This window comes from Periophthalmus magnuspinnatus, chromosome 16, assembly GCF_009829125.3.
Source record: "Periophthalmus magnuspinnatus isolate fPerMag1 chromosome 16, fPerMag1.2.pri, whole genome shotgun sequence".
Lineage (NCBI taxonomy): Eukaryota > Metazoa > Chordata > Actinopteri > Gobiiformes > Gobiidae > Periophthalmus > Periophthalmus magnuspinnatus.
This window is the reverse complement of record NC_047141.1, coordinates 21629681-21645623: the sequence shown is the minus strand read 5'-3', so window position 1 is coordinate 21645623 and position 15943 is coordinate 21629681. Positions and strand designations below refer to the sequence as shown.

The 15943-nt window shown below is 39.2% G+C and overlaps 1 protein-coding gene across 1 annotated transcript in view; it reads right to left on the bottom strand.

The window, feature by feature from the left end:
- Positions 1-10097, bottom strand: part of LOC117383375 (RNA-binding motif, single-stranded-interacting protein 3-like) — a 118277-nt gene extending 108180 nt beyond the window's left edge. The window contains exon 1 of the mRNA XM_033980539.2: positions 9124-10097. Coding sequence (XP_033836430.1) covers positions 9124-9198 — 75 coding nt within the window. The 5' untranslated portion in view covers positions 9199-10097. The remainder of the gene's footprint in view (positions 1-9123) is intronic.
- Between the last annotated feature and the right edge of the window lie 5846 nt (positions 10098-15943).

The following is a 15943-nucleotide window of genomic DNA, read 5'->3' as shown; positions in this document are numbered from 1 at the left end:
ATGTTTGGCCCGGGCAGGCACCTCTGGCTTGGAGACAAGAGTTTGTGTGAATCCCGACTAAAGTGTCTGAGCGAGCAAACAGTGTGGCGGCTTTACAGACTTTAACACTGTTTTCTTATGTACTTTGCAGAAACAGGGCGGGAAGAGAGGGCTATTTACCTCTGTAACAGTTTTGTACAGAAGACAAAAAGGGGATTGCAAATGACTGAAGTTTATCTTACAGTTTATGTTTATGTTACACTTAATTGTTGCGTTATTGCAGTTCTAAATTTGCCTTTGAGTTTGTAATGAATACGTACTATACAACATTTACTAAATAATTTACTCTGCATCTTGATTGGTACGTAATAGCTATGGTTGAGGCTGGAAATAGTTTGCCTGGAAAGTGTTTTAAAGACATGAATTAAAACACATTACTGTACATCACATCTGTCAAACTCAAGGCCCGTGGGCAAAATGTGGCCCGCCAGGTCATGTTATGTGGCCGGCGACAAAGTAAATTAAAGGTATGACTGTCTTAAAATATCAGTTTATCAGGAGATACACAGTTACACAGACATTTTTTCATATCTATGCAAATCCATATGCAATATTTGTAACTTGAATAAGTAATAAATATAGAAAAAGTAGTTGCATTTATTTTACATTACATTTGGTTACATTTATCTTACAGTTACATCTGGCGACCATTTTGATGATGTGGCCCTCTGTGAAAATGAGTTTGACACACCTGCTGTACATGATCACTCATTCTTTATGAAATATACTGTACTATAGAGTCTGCACATTCTAGATGCAATACTTACATTAAAAGTACACTATGGAACTTTTCTAGCCAAGCAAACATCTCCATGGAGAAGAGCAGGTGATGGAAAAATTACAAAGTGCACCTTTATAGCAACGGTGATCAATTCTTAGAAACAGTACAAGTAGCTAAACGGATTGGAGAAAACTGAATATGTGGAGTCTGAGCATTTACCCTGAACAAGAAGCTCCCCTTGATAATAAATAAAAGGCTAGAATTGATGGTTGATTCTTACTGAGAGTCAAGTGTTCATTAAGCCCTGATAAAGCCCAATAATGTTCCCAGCATGCACCATTATGTCTGATGAAGAGGTGAATTATCTCAGTGAAAGGCGAGTCTGAGGATCTACGCTAACCTCCAGTACAGAAAGGAAGGCAGGTCCAGCTCTATTGACAACCTTAAGTGAAAATATGAAGTCAGAAAAATAATGACTTTTGTGAAGGGCACAAATTACTAACTGACCAGTCGGCTGCATACTCCGATTCAAGACCTAAGAGTGGGAAAATAAAAAAGGATTGGAGATTGAACGGAGGAAGTCTGAGCTAAGTCGTACAAGGAACAACATTGTGGGGCAAATCCCTCTAGGCGATTCTTTCAATTATCTGGCTGGTCCCTGGTGTAAGGATCACTCGCCCACCAACGCAGAACTGCCATAGAACCACGGGGGAGCTCACACAATGAATGAGAAACGATAATAAGAAATGCATTCGCCAAATCCCCACATCACTGACATCATGGATTAACAATGGAGGACAATGGAATATAACAGAGTTTGGTTTATTCATATTCAAATAGATTAAATGTGAAAAATTCCATGCATAGACTTAATAGACTGAGCATTACACATCCTAATTAATATGTGATTATGGCTCAGAGCAATAGGAAGTATGTATAAGTTGCAAATCAGAGTAAAGGTTGTTGCCCCAAGAAAAAAGAAAAGGCATCCTAGAGACAGAAAAGCCCAAAGGTAACAATAATTATAATTTCCAAATTTCATATATTTGACAATAACAAAGGCTTAAAAATGATAGATCCCCAGTGGCAGTTCTAAATTTTCTTTGAAATGAATACGTACTATTCATAATTTTCTCAATAATTTACTCTGGAAATAGTTTGCCTGGGTAGTGTCTGAAAAGCATCAAATAAAGTGCATTACTGTAAGTGATCACCCATTCTTTATAAAATATACTTTTACTAGATTCTGCCCATTCTAGATTCAGAAAAGCCAAAACGTAAGAATAAATAACATTTCCAAATTTCATATATTCAACAATAGCAAAGGCTTAAAAATGGCAGAAACCCAGTGGCAAATCAATATTGTAAATTGTACAGTAAGTAAATGCAGAACAATGCAGTACATGTTTTCCAAGTAAGGTTCATAATCATCTGTTTAAATATCTGATTAAATATTTACAACATCTTGCCATTCTCTTCCAGTTCAAAAATTAATCAGTGAATGTTCATAAGCGATGACGGCCTAATTAAATGCTGAATTCATTACAGATCATTAAATTGCAGGGAGAGATGTGTGCAATAATAAAGCAAGCAAGCAAGCTCTGGTGGACAAAAAATCATTTACTAAGAAACAAAATCAGCCTCCTCATTATGCTAGGTTAAATTGTGTATAATAGAGAGGCATGCGTTATAATTCAGAGAAGCACTGACTTTTAGAATACTTACTGTGTATAACTGCCATGAAGACAAAGCAAAAGACAGTGGTGGTAACTGCAGTTTCCTATAGTAAAAGTCTAAACTAAGCCAGTTGCTCAAATAGTGCTTAAAATGGCCATTAATCACTATGTCACTAATATTAATATTTAATCAGTGAGCTACATCAGAAGAGTAAAGATCTGGAGATACACCACTCCATGGAGATGTGCGTTCTCCATGGAGGAAAACTGATAGGGGACTGTCCATCAGAAAAGGTATACAATTTTCTTTTAAAATAAATAAAAAAAATAAATAAAATAAGGTAATAATTAAGTAAGGAGAGTTCTTACCACACACAAAGACAAGAAACAATCTACACAATTCTTCAAAAATATATTCTGACTCACTTCTAACCTTTGAAACATTCAGACAAAACCCACAGTTTCCAAACTAGTCCATTTTCTTCTACTGATTCGTGTTGCTTTAAAGGTTGAGATCAATATGATCTCTCCCTATCTCTAAACACTAACTAGGCTTCTTTTTCCTGGCCGCACTAAATTACTCAGAGAAAGCCTTAAAATAGCCAACGGTTAAAGGTTGTGCTCTTTGCCAGTTACTTTTATCCCACAATAAAAGTCTTTGTCAAGCACTTACCGTGTTGTTCTAGAGGCTAGCTCACTAATACAGGGATGTGTAATTCTTAAACAGTCATGACATAGACATTTTTAAGCCTCTGGTGTTTTATATTTGTTGCTGAAAATTTGTACTTAGCTCCAAGGTGAATTTGCCAAAACATCTGCGTTACTAACGGGGAATTATGTTCACTGCCAGACATTATTAGTTCACTGGATGTAGTATATTGGGACCGTTGGAAGCTGGCTAAGATCTCAGTATTTTTACAGTGTACTGGAGGAGGTAGAGGGCTCTGACAGGAGCTTTAAGAGGCTGGGAATCCATTAGACAAGGGTCGCTCCAAAGTGGCCAACTATTAAAAATGCAGCAGCACCATTACTCCGTGAACCCCACCTCCAACTCACTCTGCTTCAAGTGTCGCTCTGTGTTTGATCTCTTTTTGTGCTGAGCTATTTCTCACTGGACAACCGTATGTTCTTTTCTTTTTTCAATTTCCACTGTGGGTTCTATAACAAATCAGCTTTCACCTTTTTGATTTTTAATATTATTCACAGGGCTCTGTATGGGCAATGGACTGTCAATACAACTCTTTTAACCAATGTTATTCAGTCAATTCAAAATTTTACATCGATATAAGATTGTGACATAATTTAAATGATAAATTGTTAACTAAATTATGTGAGGAACGATGTCGGTTTATACTATTGCCTAGTTAAAAGTTACATATAGGTTACAGATGGCTTGATAAGAACTGCTTTTGTTTTTTCATTGTTTGACTTTTCCTGAGCCTTTAATGTATGCTTTAATGCTCAGAGCGTGCAGTGATATTGATTTGGTTTAGGTTTTAGCTCACATGTCCTTCCCGGCACAACCTTCTATCTGCTATTCTATATTTAGACAACTGTTTTTCATAGTTTTAAATTTTCAAAGCTTCAATGGTTTTAAATTATCTCATGTGCTACAGTTTCTATTAATAACTTTGTTCTTATTGCACAGCTTTGGTCAGTATCCTACTATCGCTGTATGAGGACAAGAATAGCACAGCCCACAGAGAATAATAAATGAACATATATGGGTGGTTAGGAGAGTCCCTTTTAGGCTGTAAAACTACCCAGGCCCGGCATTGTGAACAGATGGCAGAAGACAGGCCGAGAGTCAGAGCCCAGAACACAGTGGGAATGAGGCAAGTGTATTTGGTCAGGCATTAGAAGAAAGAAGCATAAGGCCATTGTCGTATCTCCATTTTGGCACATGACGTTATCAAGCACACCAATAGAATAGCTGGGTTTAAAACAGCAACAACCATGCCATAATAAGGGAGGCTGTAAAATGGGCAGATGTGTGAGGAGAAGCAGGGCATAAGCAGAATGCATGCAGGGATATAAAACCTTCAGACCATGCTGACTCTGTACACTTTGGCTTCAGTAACAAGTACATGACATGATGACTACCTTTGAAAGCATTTTATTAATACTATTGTGAAGATAATGATTAGATATAGAATTTTAATAAGCTATAATGCATGTAACTTCAGAAAATACTGAAAAAAGATAAGTATCCAGTGTCCTGTAAATGTTTGGTCTTTTTCCTTCAGTCAACCTTCCCCAGTGTTTACTCACTAGTGCTAAGCTGAGTGCTGACCGCATTTATCTAGTGCATAATAGAGAGTAATTGAATGTGAAAAGCTCATTTTTGAAGTGATTGAATATTCTATTTAGATGTCCAGGCGTGTCCGCATGTGTCATTACTTTGATATCAGCTGAATGCTGTTTCTCATTAGCCTAATTAAAACTCCTTGTGTGCCACTGAGCGTATTAGCACACTGATCAGCAGCAAACTAATGATCGCTCGGTTGATAATGTGACTTTTTTTCCTTAAGCTGCCTCTTATCATGCTCTTGGTAATTATCAAGAAACTTCCACATCCTTAGTCAGTCACCATCAGAGGCTTAAGGAAAACACTCAGCTAGCTCATCATCAAGGACAAACTGGCATGGTTTTGAATTAGGTTACTACAGAAATAAATAACAAAGTAAAAGGTGAATGAGAAGCCTCAGCAAAGAACTTCAAACATCAAATGAACGTAAATCATCTGGCTTTTGTGCCAGAATATCCTAGATCTATTGGATGGATAAGGGTCACTGTCCATGCATTAGTATATTATGATCTACTTAACAAACATGATCATTGCAACAGCAGTCACAGCCCACATTCATTTGTTGCATTTTTATTAGATCTAATTAGAGGTTTTAGTGGCCTTTGACGAGCAGAGCACCCCCAGTGGACAGCTACACCATGCAGATGGACAACACAGACGCCAAATGACAACAGTTAAAAGTCTACTATTTGAATATTACCAATAGTGTGAGCATCACAGATTTGACTCCTCAGGCCAAAGTCCCAACCGGTTGTAGCCTGTGGTTACATTTTAACAAACAGAAAACACAACTGTACATCTGTGCCTGAACATTAACCCAAGCAGCGATCCCCTCAAACCCTGTTACAGCATGATTAAGAGCACCCGGCTCACATAAGGGGCCCAGCCCCTCCCCTCACATGGGCTAATGTACACTAACTGTACCTATAGCCTATTATGGAGGCAGAACCAAGGCAATTCTCTGTTTAATAGCCTCACATTCACACACACTTTGTCATGGATAAGTATTGTTGGTTTAAGCCAGTCATTTCATGGCTGGCTTTGTGCAAAAATGGGCTGTGTGGGCTTACATATTAAATCCAAACGGGTTCTTAGAACCGCTGTGTTCACATAACTACAGCGAGACTCAAAGAGAAGAACCAGGCCCTTAAAGGAAAATGATTACAGCAATCTGACCATTAGATATAATTATTAGGATAATGACATATTCTATTTGGCTAAATGTGTGTCAATGTATAACATAAGAGCTTATTTAAATGCCCTTGGAAAGTGAATGGAGCAGCTACATACAGATGATTGATTTCAAAGGGGAGCCACCACTCTGGAGACAAGATTAATCAGACTCCATTTCAATCTACAATCACATCAGTGAACACACACAACACCTGTGAAGGCCGCAACTCATGTACTTCTATTGTATGCTCCCATTGTGCAGACGAACATCCTGAAAAAGTCACCTGCTGCCAGCCACCTGCATTCATTAAAGATCCTACTTGCTTATCTATGCATTTTTATTTGTTTATGAACCAGTCAGTACTCTAAATTGTATATAATATATTAATGTCAATAACACTTAAATACAATGTATACCAATATAGAAGAGAATTATACCACAAGCTTCATGCATCCAACTGATGGTGACCTGCACTGAGAGGGGTCAAACCTGCAGCCACCAGCACACAGAGCAAGAGCAGTTATTGACAAAGTCTCAGATGCAGTCACAGGTTAGAGTGGACACATATACACCTTTTATATATGGATATGTGGAGGGCAAACAACCACAGCACTGATGGGGACACACACGGGGGAAGCCAGGATCCAATTTGATTTGACCTTGACAGCGCTAGAGGTTATGGAAAGGTGGGAGGGATGTGGCGATAGATGGCGAGGCAGAAATGAAGAGATGGCGTGGGCCGCATGCCTGTTGCAGATACTTGAGAAATGACCTTGAACTGGCAGAGATAAATCATGGAGAAACAGACAGCACAGTGACACAGTGACATCTGTACACATAAAACGCTTTGACGCATGTGAATAAAACCAGGGAGTCAATCTAACATAGATGTGTGCAAGGCGTGTCAAAGAATTTCAAAATCTGTTTTCTGGTGGGGAAAACAACCAGTAAATCATAGCAAATAATGTTGTATTTGAAAAAACACCACCATGAAGTCTCATGTAACAACATAAAAAAACATAAACAAAATCCTCTGAGAGATAGGAGTATATGCTTTACTTTAATTAATTAGTTATTGTAAAAGCATATATATAAACACACAAACACGCACACACAAAAATCATATTCTAACAACATTACAGTGTACAGTTTGTGTTATGAAAGTTATTAAGTAGTGAACAGGCTTATATTTTATATTGGAAAATAACAACACTCTTAATAATGACTGTAATTTGTCAGGTGACAGTCACAATCTTTTTATCAATGTGACACATTGTGTATTGTGAACACAACACAACTTATATTTATTGTCATAATACATAATACATCCTGGATGACCTGTAAAGTTACATGTGCGGTAGCATGTGCGGTAGTTTGAGTAAAACTGAGCTACCGCACATATACGTCCTCTCCTGTCCCCGCCATCAGACATGTTAATGTGTGAAGTGAAAGGGCAAATCACATGTAGTGGATTAATTTAAGACTGAAAGTTTATCCATCTATGCGACAAACTGACACTGTCAAGGGTATACTTCAGGTCTGCCTATGGACCAGCATTATAGACTCCCAACTTAAGCAGAGGATAAGGTGTACAGTGTAACTTTCTGGTGGAGGGTCCGTAACCTGCTTGTCTCATGGAAATAATATAATAAAATTATGTTTTGCTTGGAATGTTCCACATTGTTACTTAACTTATGGAAACAAGCAGGTGACCCCACTAGGCAAAAAAAAAAAAAGAAAAAAAATCCAGGTAAAATATTCAACTTGATGATTCAGTGCATTGGGAAAGATATTCAATCATGATTACTGATTCCTAAAATAAAAATTGCAATTATTTAAATAAAAATAAATAAACAGTATATGCCTAAAATATTCCTGAAGTAAAATGACCACACACAGTACCATATCTGCGTCATGTAAAACAAGACTATTTTCTGTCCTTTTCAGTATTGATTCTTCTGTCTTATAAAATGTAGACATACTACCTTCCTACATCGCATGTATAAAAACAAATGAATCATGACAAACAACACAAATGGCTGGCCATACAATAAAAAGCATGATCAATACAACGGCAGTGATCCATTTTGTGTTGCTTGGTGGTAAAGATTCAAGTGTGTGAAACATCTGTGTGCATGTGAGCGCTAAAATAAACATATTTCCTTTCTAGATCGCCTTTCCCAACTCTATCTGATTCATATCTGCAGCTATACATTACACTCAAGTTTCATCAATCATGTCTATAGCACGCCATCATCGCGAGTGGCTGTGGGAATATGGGGTGGGGATGGCCAGTGATGAGGGCTGTAGTGCCTGAGTTGGTGGTTGCATGACAAGAGCTGAGGGGACGTAGCATGGGTAAGGGAGGGGTGACTGGGCCCCATTGCCCTGAACTTGAACCTAAAGCTGGTGGGTCAGAGAAGGGACAGAGGGGTCAAGTGCTCTGAGCAGAAAAATCGCAGGGTAAAGCCAGATGAATGACAGCAGACTAGGATTTTAACTGTATTAGAGGACAGAATCTTGTTGTTGGAAATTTTGTAATCCATAGAGAGCAATGAAGCAATGAAAACAAGCACCATCAGACCAATTGGTAGTTTTAATACAATGAAAAAGAAAAGGAAAAAAAAGGATTATTCAGCAGTTTCCAGACCCATCTAACACACCACAAAGAATACAGTGATTTGCATATTGATTCAATAGTGTTGGATACTCCCTCTGAATTGATTTTATAGCATGTGACACCTTGTGACTTTGATAAAAAGACACACATCTCATTTCTGGAGTTGCCACACCAAATCTTCCACATCACAGCTTAATGTTTTGCCAATTCATCTGAGGAAAAAGTCTCCACAGCTTTGTTGTGCCGAACCGCCACATTTTGAGGGGTACACACAGTTTAATGACAAATCTTTTTTAGTCCTGCATACCAGTGAGGCCTTGGGATGTGCTTATCTTCCTCCTAAACACAATTCATTGGTTGTTATGCCAATTGTCCCTCCTTACACAGTTTCTGCATGTATCCAGGTTTGAACTGTCACAATGAGCTGACTGTTTGATAACCCCTAGTAGCTTAATTTGCATACTGCCCTGTGCATCAAAAGTCCTTCCACCCCTCTACTTACCCAAGCTTGTAACTGGCACAATGGCTCTACAGCTCATCGTTATCATGAGTATACATGAAATAATTCGGAATCAGCATGCCTACCTTGGTCTGGAGATAGTGGGGGTAGTAGTAGGTGTAGTGGGGGTACATTGGCTGCTGTTCCAAACGTTTTCCCATGTAGCTGGAATCCTCTTGAAGATCCTGGATGCTGGAGATTTGGAAGCTGGAGGACTGGCTGGACTGGATCCTTTAAAAGCAGAGAGGATGCCGAACAAGAATCCTTCTTCTTCTTGCTGGTGTAAAAGAGTACTGTGACAAGAATGCACACAGTGGTGGTTAGTATGGCAGGATTTGGGGGTACACTTTTAGCCAGTCTAGTCGTCTCGTAATTGTTTTAAACCATTCTTCACTTGAGTCCTGACCATCCACAAACACAAGGTGATCCAGAGTGGTAGGGAAAGGGCATAGGGAAGATACAGGAGAAACAATGGAGGTAATTGAAGAGAGAGGAGGAAAGCACGGATAGAAGACAAGAAGGATGAAGGGAGGAGGGAAGGAATGATCCAGTTGCCGGCTCCTTGCAGACTAAGAAACAGACTTGTTGTTCTCCTCCGCTGCCCCGAGCATGTCCCTTGAAATGATTCCAAGCGTCTTTATCTTCTTCCTCTCTTCAGTTCCTTTTCCCAGACAAGGAGATCCCACCAGGAGCTGTATCCCAGTCTGTGATTTATCCTGCTAAGACAACTCAGGATGTGGAGAAGAGGATGTGGAGCTATAACTGCCACTGTCTTTTGTTAAGCTCCCGCAATGGATAGATAAATAGATAGGTATAGAGAGCTGGTGTGAAGGATGAGCAGAGGAGAAAAAAGTCCAGATGCCACACGCAGCCAGAATCCTACGGATCCACAAGATGCCTGTTTTTCCCCAAACTCTTTTCACGATTCGTCCTGTTTCTTCTTCACGGCGAGCTCCCCGCTGGCAGTCGTCAGTTTAGTGGCAGCGGCAATGGTTGGTGTGTGACCGTGCATGTAACTGAGGAGGGAGAGAGTGTATGTGTGTGTGTGCGGCTGGGGCTGTCTGCTCCACTCTGTGAGCCTAGACAGAGGGGCTCGGCTTCAGCACGGCTAGGCTCCTCCCACCTCCAGCTCTTCCCCTCTCTCCCAGTGTGTGTGTGTGTGTTTCTATGGCAAGAGAGAGAGCGGGAGAGAGAAAGTAGGGGGAGTGACCGGTCCTGCCCTCGTCCGAGCCACTGGAACAGACAGGAAAGGGCGGTCGTGTTGGCAGAGAGGCGGAGCTGGCACAGGGAACGTGGAGAGCCAGAGCTGGGGTAAAAGGTGAAAGAAGGATACATGAGTAGTTAGAGTGGAATTTGGATAGAGACAGAACCCCCTACTGGTACTTAGGAGGCGCAGCAGTGGCACTGTAAAACACAAAATACACATTTGAAAGTTTGTAAACATAGGTGCTGAAAAAAAAAAAAAAAATAGAACTCTATGCCAAATCTTGTTTCTATTAGTATTAGGTATTATGAAGTAAGGCTGTCAAAAAATGTTATTCAGATACTCATTTGAGCAAATTTTGAAAATTTAATAAATAGGATAAAGTTGGACCTTCTCTGAATAGTTTTCGAATGGTCTTCGTCTAAGACCACATGATGATATTAAAGAAACTATGTTCCAAAAAACATTAGAGATGCTCAAAAACATTTTAAAACATATTTTCTCCATCATGTAAAGTGCCTTAGGTGTCTTGAAAGGCACTACACAAAACAAATATATTATTATTACTATTATTTTGTGTAGAAAATTACATACATCATTATGAAGCCTTTTCCTTGGTATCAAAATGGAGTTGGAAATTTTTGTATCATGGCGACACAACTTGGACGGATGCTTAACAATTGAAACATCTGGAAGACTCTTATTCAGTTAGTCTCAGTGCAGGAGACCACGGTCAGTTGTAAGATTTGAAACAAAGCAATACCATATCTAATTCTCATAGAAGATACAGCTTGTGTGCTGTTCATGCCAGCAAACATGACTGAGTAGGTGTGTGCATAGAACAAACAGTACAGCTCCAAAAGCGCTAAAGGGCCCCACACACAGCGCAATGTGTGGCACAGTGACCCACTGACACACTGCTGCCTGTCTGTGATGTAACCAGGTTTAAGTAGTGCTCTTACATAAGCGCAGTGAGCCATGCATGGAGAGAACGGCCTGCCCTCCGACTGCAGCAGCGTAAAACAGACAAGACTTGGCGCACAATGCAAGATCAGTGTGCTGGAAAAGAGAACACAGCACACAAAACCTCCTCCAAAGATAAGAGCAACGCTTCTTGTGGCCAATTAACGCAGGCTGCCATGCATACAGCAAATCACTGTCTTTGTGCTATTGTGTGCTCATCCGAGAGTTCTCTCTGTACCCAATCTATTTTTATTGCATTCTTCTGTCAGCCAATACAATATACACTGTAATCAAACGTCAAGTAAAAGGTTAACTCACAACGTGCCACCTTCCAAAATAGAATTAACCTTATTTCAAGTTAAAAAAGAGATATAAAAATGTACTTGTAAAATGTATGCTCTTTTTGTGTGTGTGTGATCTGTGTGCGTTTATCATTTTTTATTTGTTTTTACTTAAACTCGTATTTTGTGGGCATTTAATTCAACTGAAAATATAAGTAGCAACACTTTTCCTCACATTTTGTGCGGGGTATTGTTTTAATGTGTAAGCAAGCACAGCCGCAACCTGTAATGCTGCAGTTATTATCAGATACGATCATTATGGCTGGAAGCTAGTGGTCATTTCCAGTCACACCAAAATAGCTTGTTAACAATAACTGCGTATAACCATGTCCCTTCTGTGAAAACAATCTTCCTTTAAATGCTTTTTTATATTCTCACAAATTAGCTTGTTTGTTTTTATTTTTCAGTATTTTAGTAGAGCTAGAAAGTTAAGTATGTACTAGCATCTCAACTGACCACGGAGCACAGCTGCAAAAGTAGCTATTCCCAGAAAAATAATGGCGTCCTTGTCTCATAAAGGTTAGCGCCGCAATTGTTTCTGTGGACCCTTGTTCTCATTCTAGATACTCAATGTGCTTTTTGAGATACATTTCATAATCCTCCACTTGTATGACCTTAGCCTGCAGTAACTTTAGATTTAATAGCTTCAAACCAGAATGTGTACTAAGAATATGTGGAGGTGCAGCAAGCAAAGCAGGCTGTATTGATTTTATTGCACTTGTAGTTAAGGCATGTACGTTCTACAACCTTTGCAGTCAGAAGGTTACACAGTGAAGAGGAAGGTTATGAATTCAATGCACTGTGAGTAAGTGGAATGCCACGTGCACTATGAGAACAGGTCTGTGATGCATGAGAGCACACCAGCTAATGTTAAAAAATCAAGACAATGCTGACAATGCAGTTTGGTGAAACAAAGAGAAAATTGATTCATATGCATGAGATTTTATAGCATAGCATTCACAAGCAAAGGCAAAACACCAATATTTTAGAATGTATACTGAATGCATACAACTACCTATTAAATTTAACTAATAACTTCTACTTTTACTACTACTTCAACTCCTATAATTACTACTACAAAAACATAAACTACATGCAGGGTATCTCACATCTACAAGCTATTCAATTCATGCCACAGTTGTTCCCCAGAGGATGATTAGTTGTGGTTACACCAAAAAGGAAGTTGAAAGGAATGAGGAAAGAAAGTTAGTGATTTTGTCATTAACTGTTATTAGCCGACCAATTTGTTGCACCTGACTTGTTTTCATCAACTTAATTTGCCTAAAAACCCCATTGAAACCATAACTAATTATCCAAAAGGAGAGGATTTTGTAGCAGGGTGCAGCACAAATACTAGACAGAAAGTGGCAGCTGGATCAAAATATCAAAGTGTTTTCATTGACACTGTGTTCTTAAAGACCCCGGTCTTCAAAGCACTTCTCAAATGGAGCAGGAAAGGCCATGCTGTGACTCAGGGATGTCTTCCTCTCATCGCCCCACACCAGATGTATCACAAATGCTTCTTTAGCAAAAGGCTGGAAAAACAAAGGCAAGATTCGACTTCTGCAAGACTGCTATTCAAACAAAACGGTGTCCAGGATGTTACACAAAAGCACAACGATGGGTATTTGCACATTTACAGTGTTAAATGGGCTATTACATGCAATTGCCACACGCAGCATGAAGCAAAGTATCTGTGTGCAGTCCTCCTGAGATATGAACGGAGTGCAGCATGTATGTCCTATGATCAGGAAAATCTAATAGAGCAATTCAGTTTGATACACATTAAGGTAACACAGGGGGTATCAGCAGCAGTTGTGTTTGAATAACGTTATAGCAAATTATAACGTTATTCAAACATTACCAAATTATGTTTCGGTGTTTATGTTAAGTCCAAACATCATGGCAAATCAAAAAGCAGTTTGGATTTTTACAAAAGCATACTTTGATAGTTCTGTGTTTTTGTGTTTCATTTTACAGTCCATTCACTTTTTGTGCAATACACTTTTCAGATGGATAGCCATAATATATGTAAATACTGTAATCATTATAATTTAAAAACATAAATCAAGATATTATTTTTTGTCAATATTGCAATTTTACATCATATTACATCAACAGTGTGTACGTCAGCTCCTTTGAAGGATCCAGCCATTAAAATGGGACCCAGCTTTATAGTCATTTACACTTCTTTTTAATGTTATAGTACTATTTAATTGTTTGTGCTGTGTCATGAAAAAGAATGTCATTGGGCTTTTCTATATACATAAATTGAAATAAAATGGGTTAAATTAGATCTCAAGTCAATTCTTTTAAATTACTTAAATAGCTCAAATATTATGCCAATTTTTTATTTAGGCTACATTTCGGCAGATCAAACTGGGCAAAGCACTTTTGGCCTAATGCCTCTTCCTCCCGCAGTTGTCTTCATAATCCTCTGAATAACTGGTGAAAACTGCTGTCCTTTCTCCCTTGCAGACAGACATCCTTGTAATCATAGTAATGGCCATGTTTTCCTAATTGGTAGTTGTGAATCTAATCTTTGCAGACGTAAAATTGGACCTCACTTGGAGACTCCATACCATCTATCTTCTAATTTTTGTTATTTTTGTTCTTTCTCATTCTGGTGGTGGTTACAGAATCCTGGATATCCACCTTTTCACGCTACGATTCCTGAACCAGGAGTTTTCTGTTGAATTTTCCATTGGCTTTTTATATCCAGTTTATGTCTGTATATTTAAAGCAGGTGAACCAATCCTTTGTAGTCTACCAAGTATCCTGGACTTCATTTACCTCAGTTGCTTGTGTCTTGTGGTCATCTTCGCATTTGGCATTTTGGGGTTGGGAGGTTTGAGAGGTCTGCATATCATCTGGCTGTAGCAAAAGATGAAGTTTAAATCTGTCAACTGGCCAAACTGTTGTAGGAGTGAGGATGTCGTGCTACTCATACGAGCCACTTCTTCAGTTCTGATCAAATTGCTGGTGGACACTGCCTTATATCTATCTCAAGGGAGGGACTACCTACACTGAAACTATAAACAGCTATTGTCTCCAGTTTCAGCTGAAACCACCATATGCAACCTTTAATGACCCTGCTATTGTTCTCTTTGTTTGTTTTGGGTCTGAGGATGGAATCATAGATCTGTGAGACATTATGTCTCAGGCCCCCTCCCTTCAGATTAATAAAGCAGCGTCCATCAGCAATTTGACCAGAACTGAAGAAGTGGCTTGTATGAGCAGCGAAACATCTTCACTCTTACAACGATTTGTCCAGTTGACAGATTTAAACTTCTTCTTTTGCTATGAATCAGACCTGGACAACTGGGGGAACCTCAGTGAACCTCAGGAACAGGTTCACTGTGAGGTCCGGTATCTTCCTCGACCACTGGTTTAGTGCTGGTCAGCTCATCTTGAAATTCAGCATTCATCACCTCCTCCTCAGTCTGTATTGCTGGTCCTTCTTCTTGTGAAATGAAACAACTGCCTCTCCAAAAGTATCCTGAGTGGGCTGGACCTCATTTAGCTTCACTGCTAAGGTCTTCTTATCTTCTGATTTTTCATCTTCCAGTAAACAACAAGTTTTTCCTTCCATAACATCTTCTGAGTCTCCTCTTTGCCCTTTTTCTTACTCATTTTCTTCCTATTCTTTATCTTCTTTTTGGCAACATTCATGGCTCCATCCTGACTTGCATCTGATCAAACTGGGGAACTTCAAGCACACTGATAAAACTAGCATCAGGTTCTGCCAGTGATAATTTTTTGGAGTATTTTACCGTTACCTGAATTACATTTTCTGGTTCATCAATGACTCTAAAGAGCCTCATGCTCTGTGTCTTCAGCTTAGTTCTTCTTAGTGTTAGTGGCATCTTCTTCGGAATCAGCTTTGGTCATCTCATCTTCTTCATTCTCAAGTGAAATGACTTCTGCAACCTTGCTAGAAATGTTATGGACAGTTTACCTCTGCTGCAGTTTTCTTTTCTCTCACAGACTTAGTAATATCCCTCAAAATCTCTACTGGAGTAGACTTCTCCACAGTTACGGTGACCACACTGTGGTAGAAGCTGAGTAATTTTGGGCTCCAAACCTGAGACTTTGGACCTTTCCTAAATGTAAGTATAAATGCTGGGATTTGTCCTTTCTTGGAGCAGTGTTAACAGGAGCTTCTCCCTGGACCTCCACTCCTGAGCAGCTTTGACCTCTCCTCTCTCCTGGAGACTCTCCTCAGCCTCAGCCTGCCCAGCTGGACCAACTCTATGGACAAACTCCTGTAAAGTAAACTGCAACTAATGTAATAAAAAGTCCATTCAAACTTTCTTATTTGGAGAGATTGCCAACAGACATTAATTCTATTTTTACTATTAGGGGAAAAGAACCCCATGGATTAATAATAATTAAGCT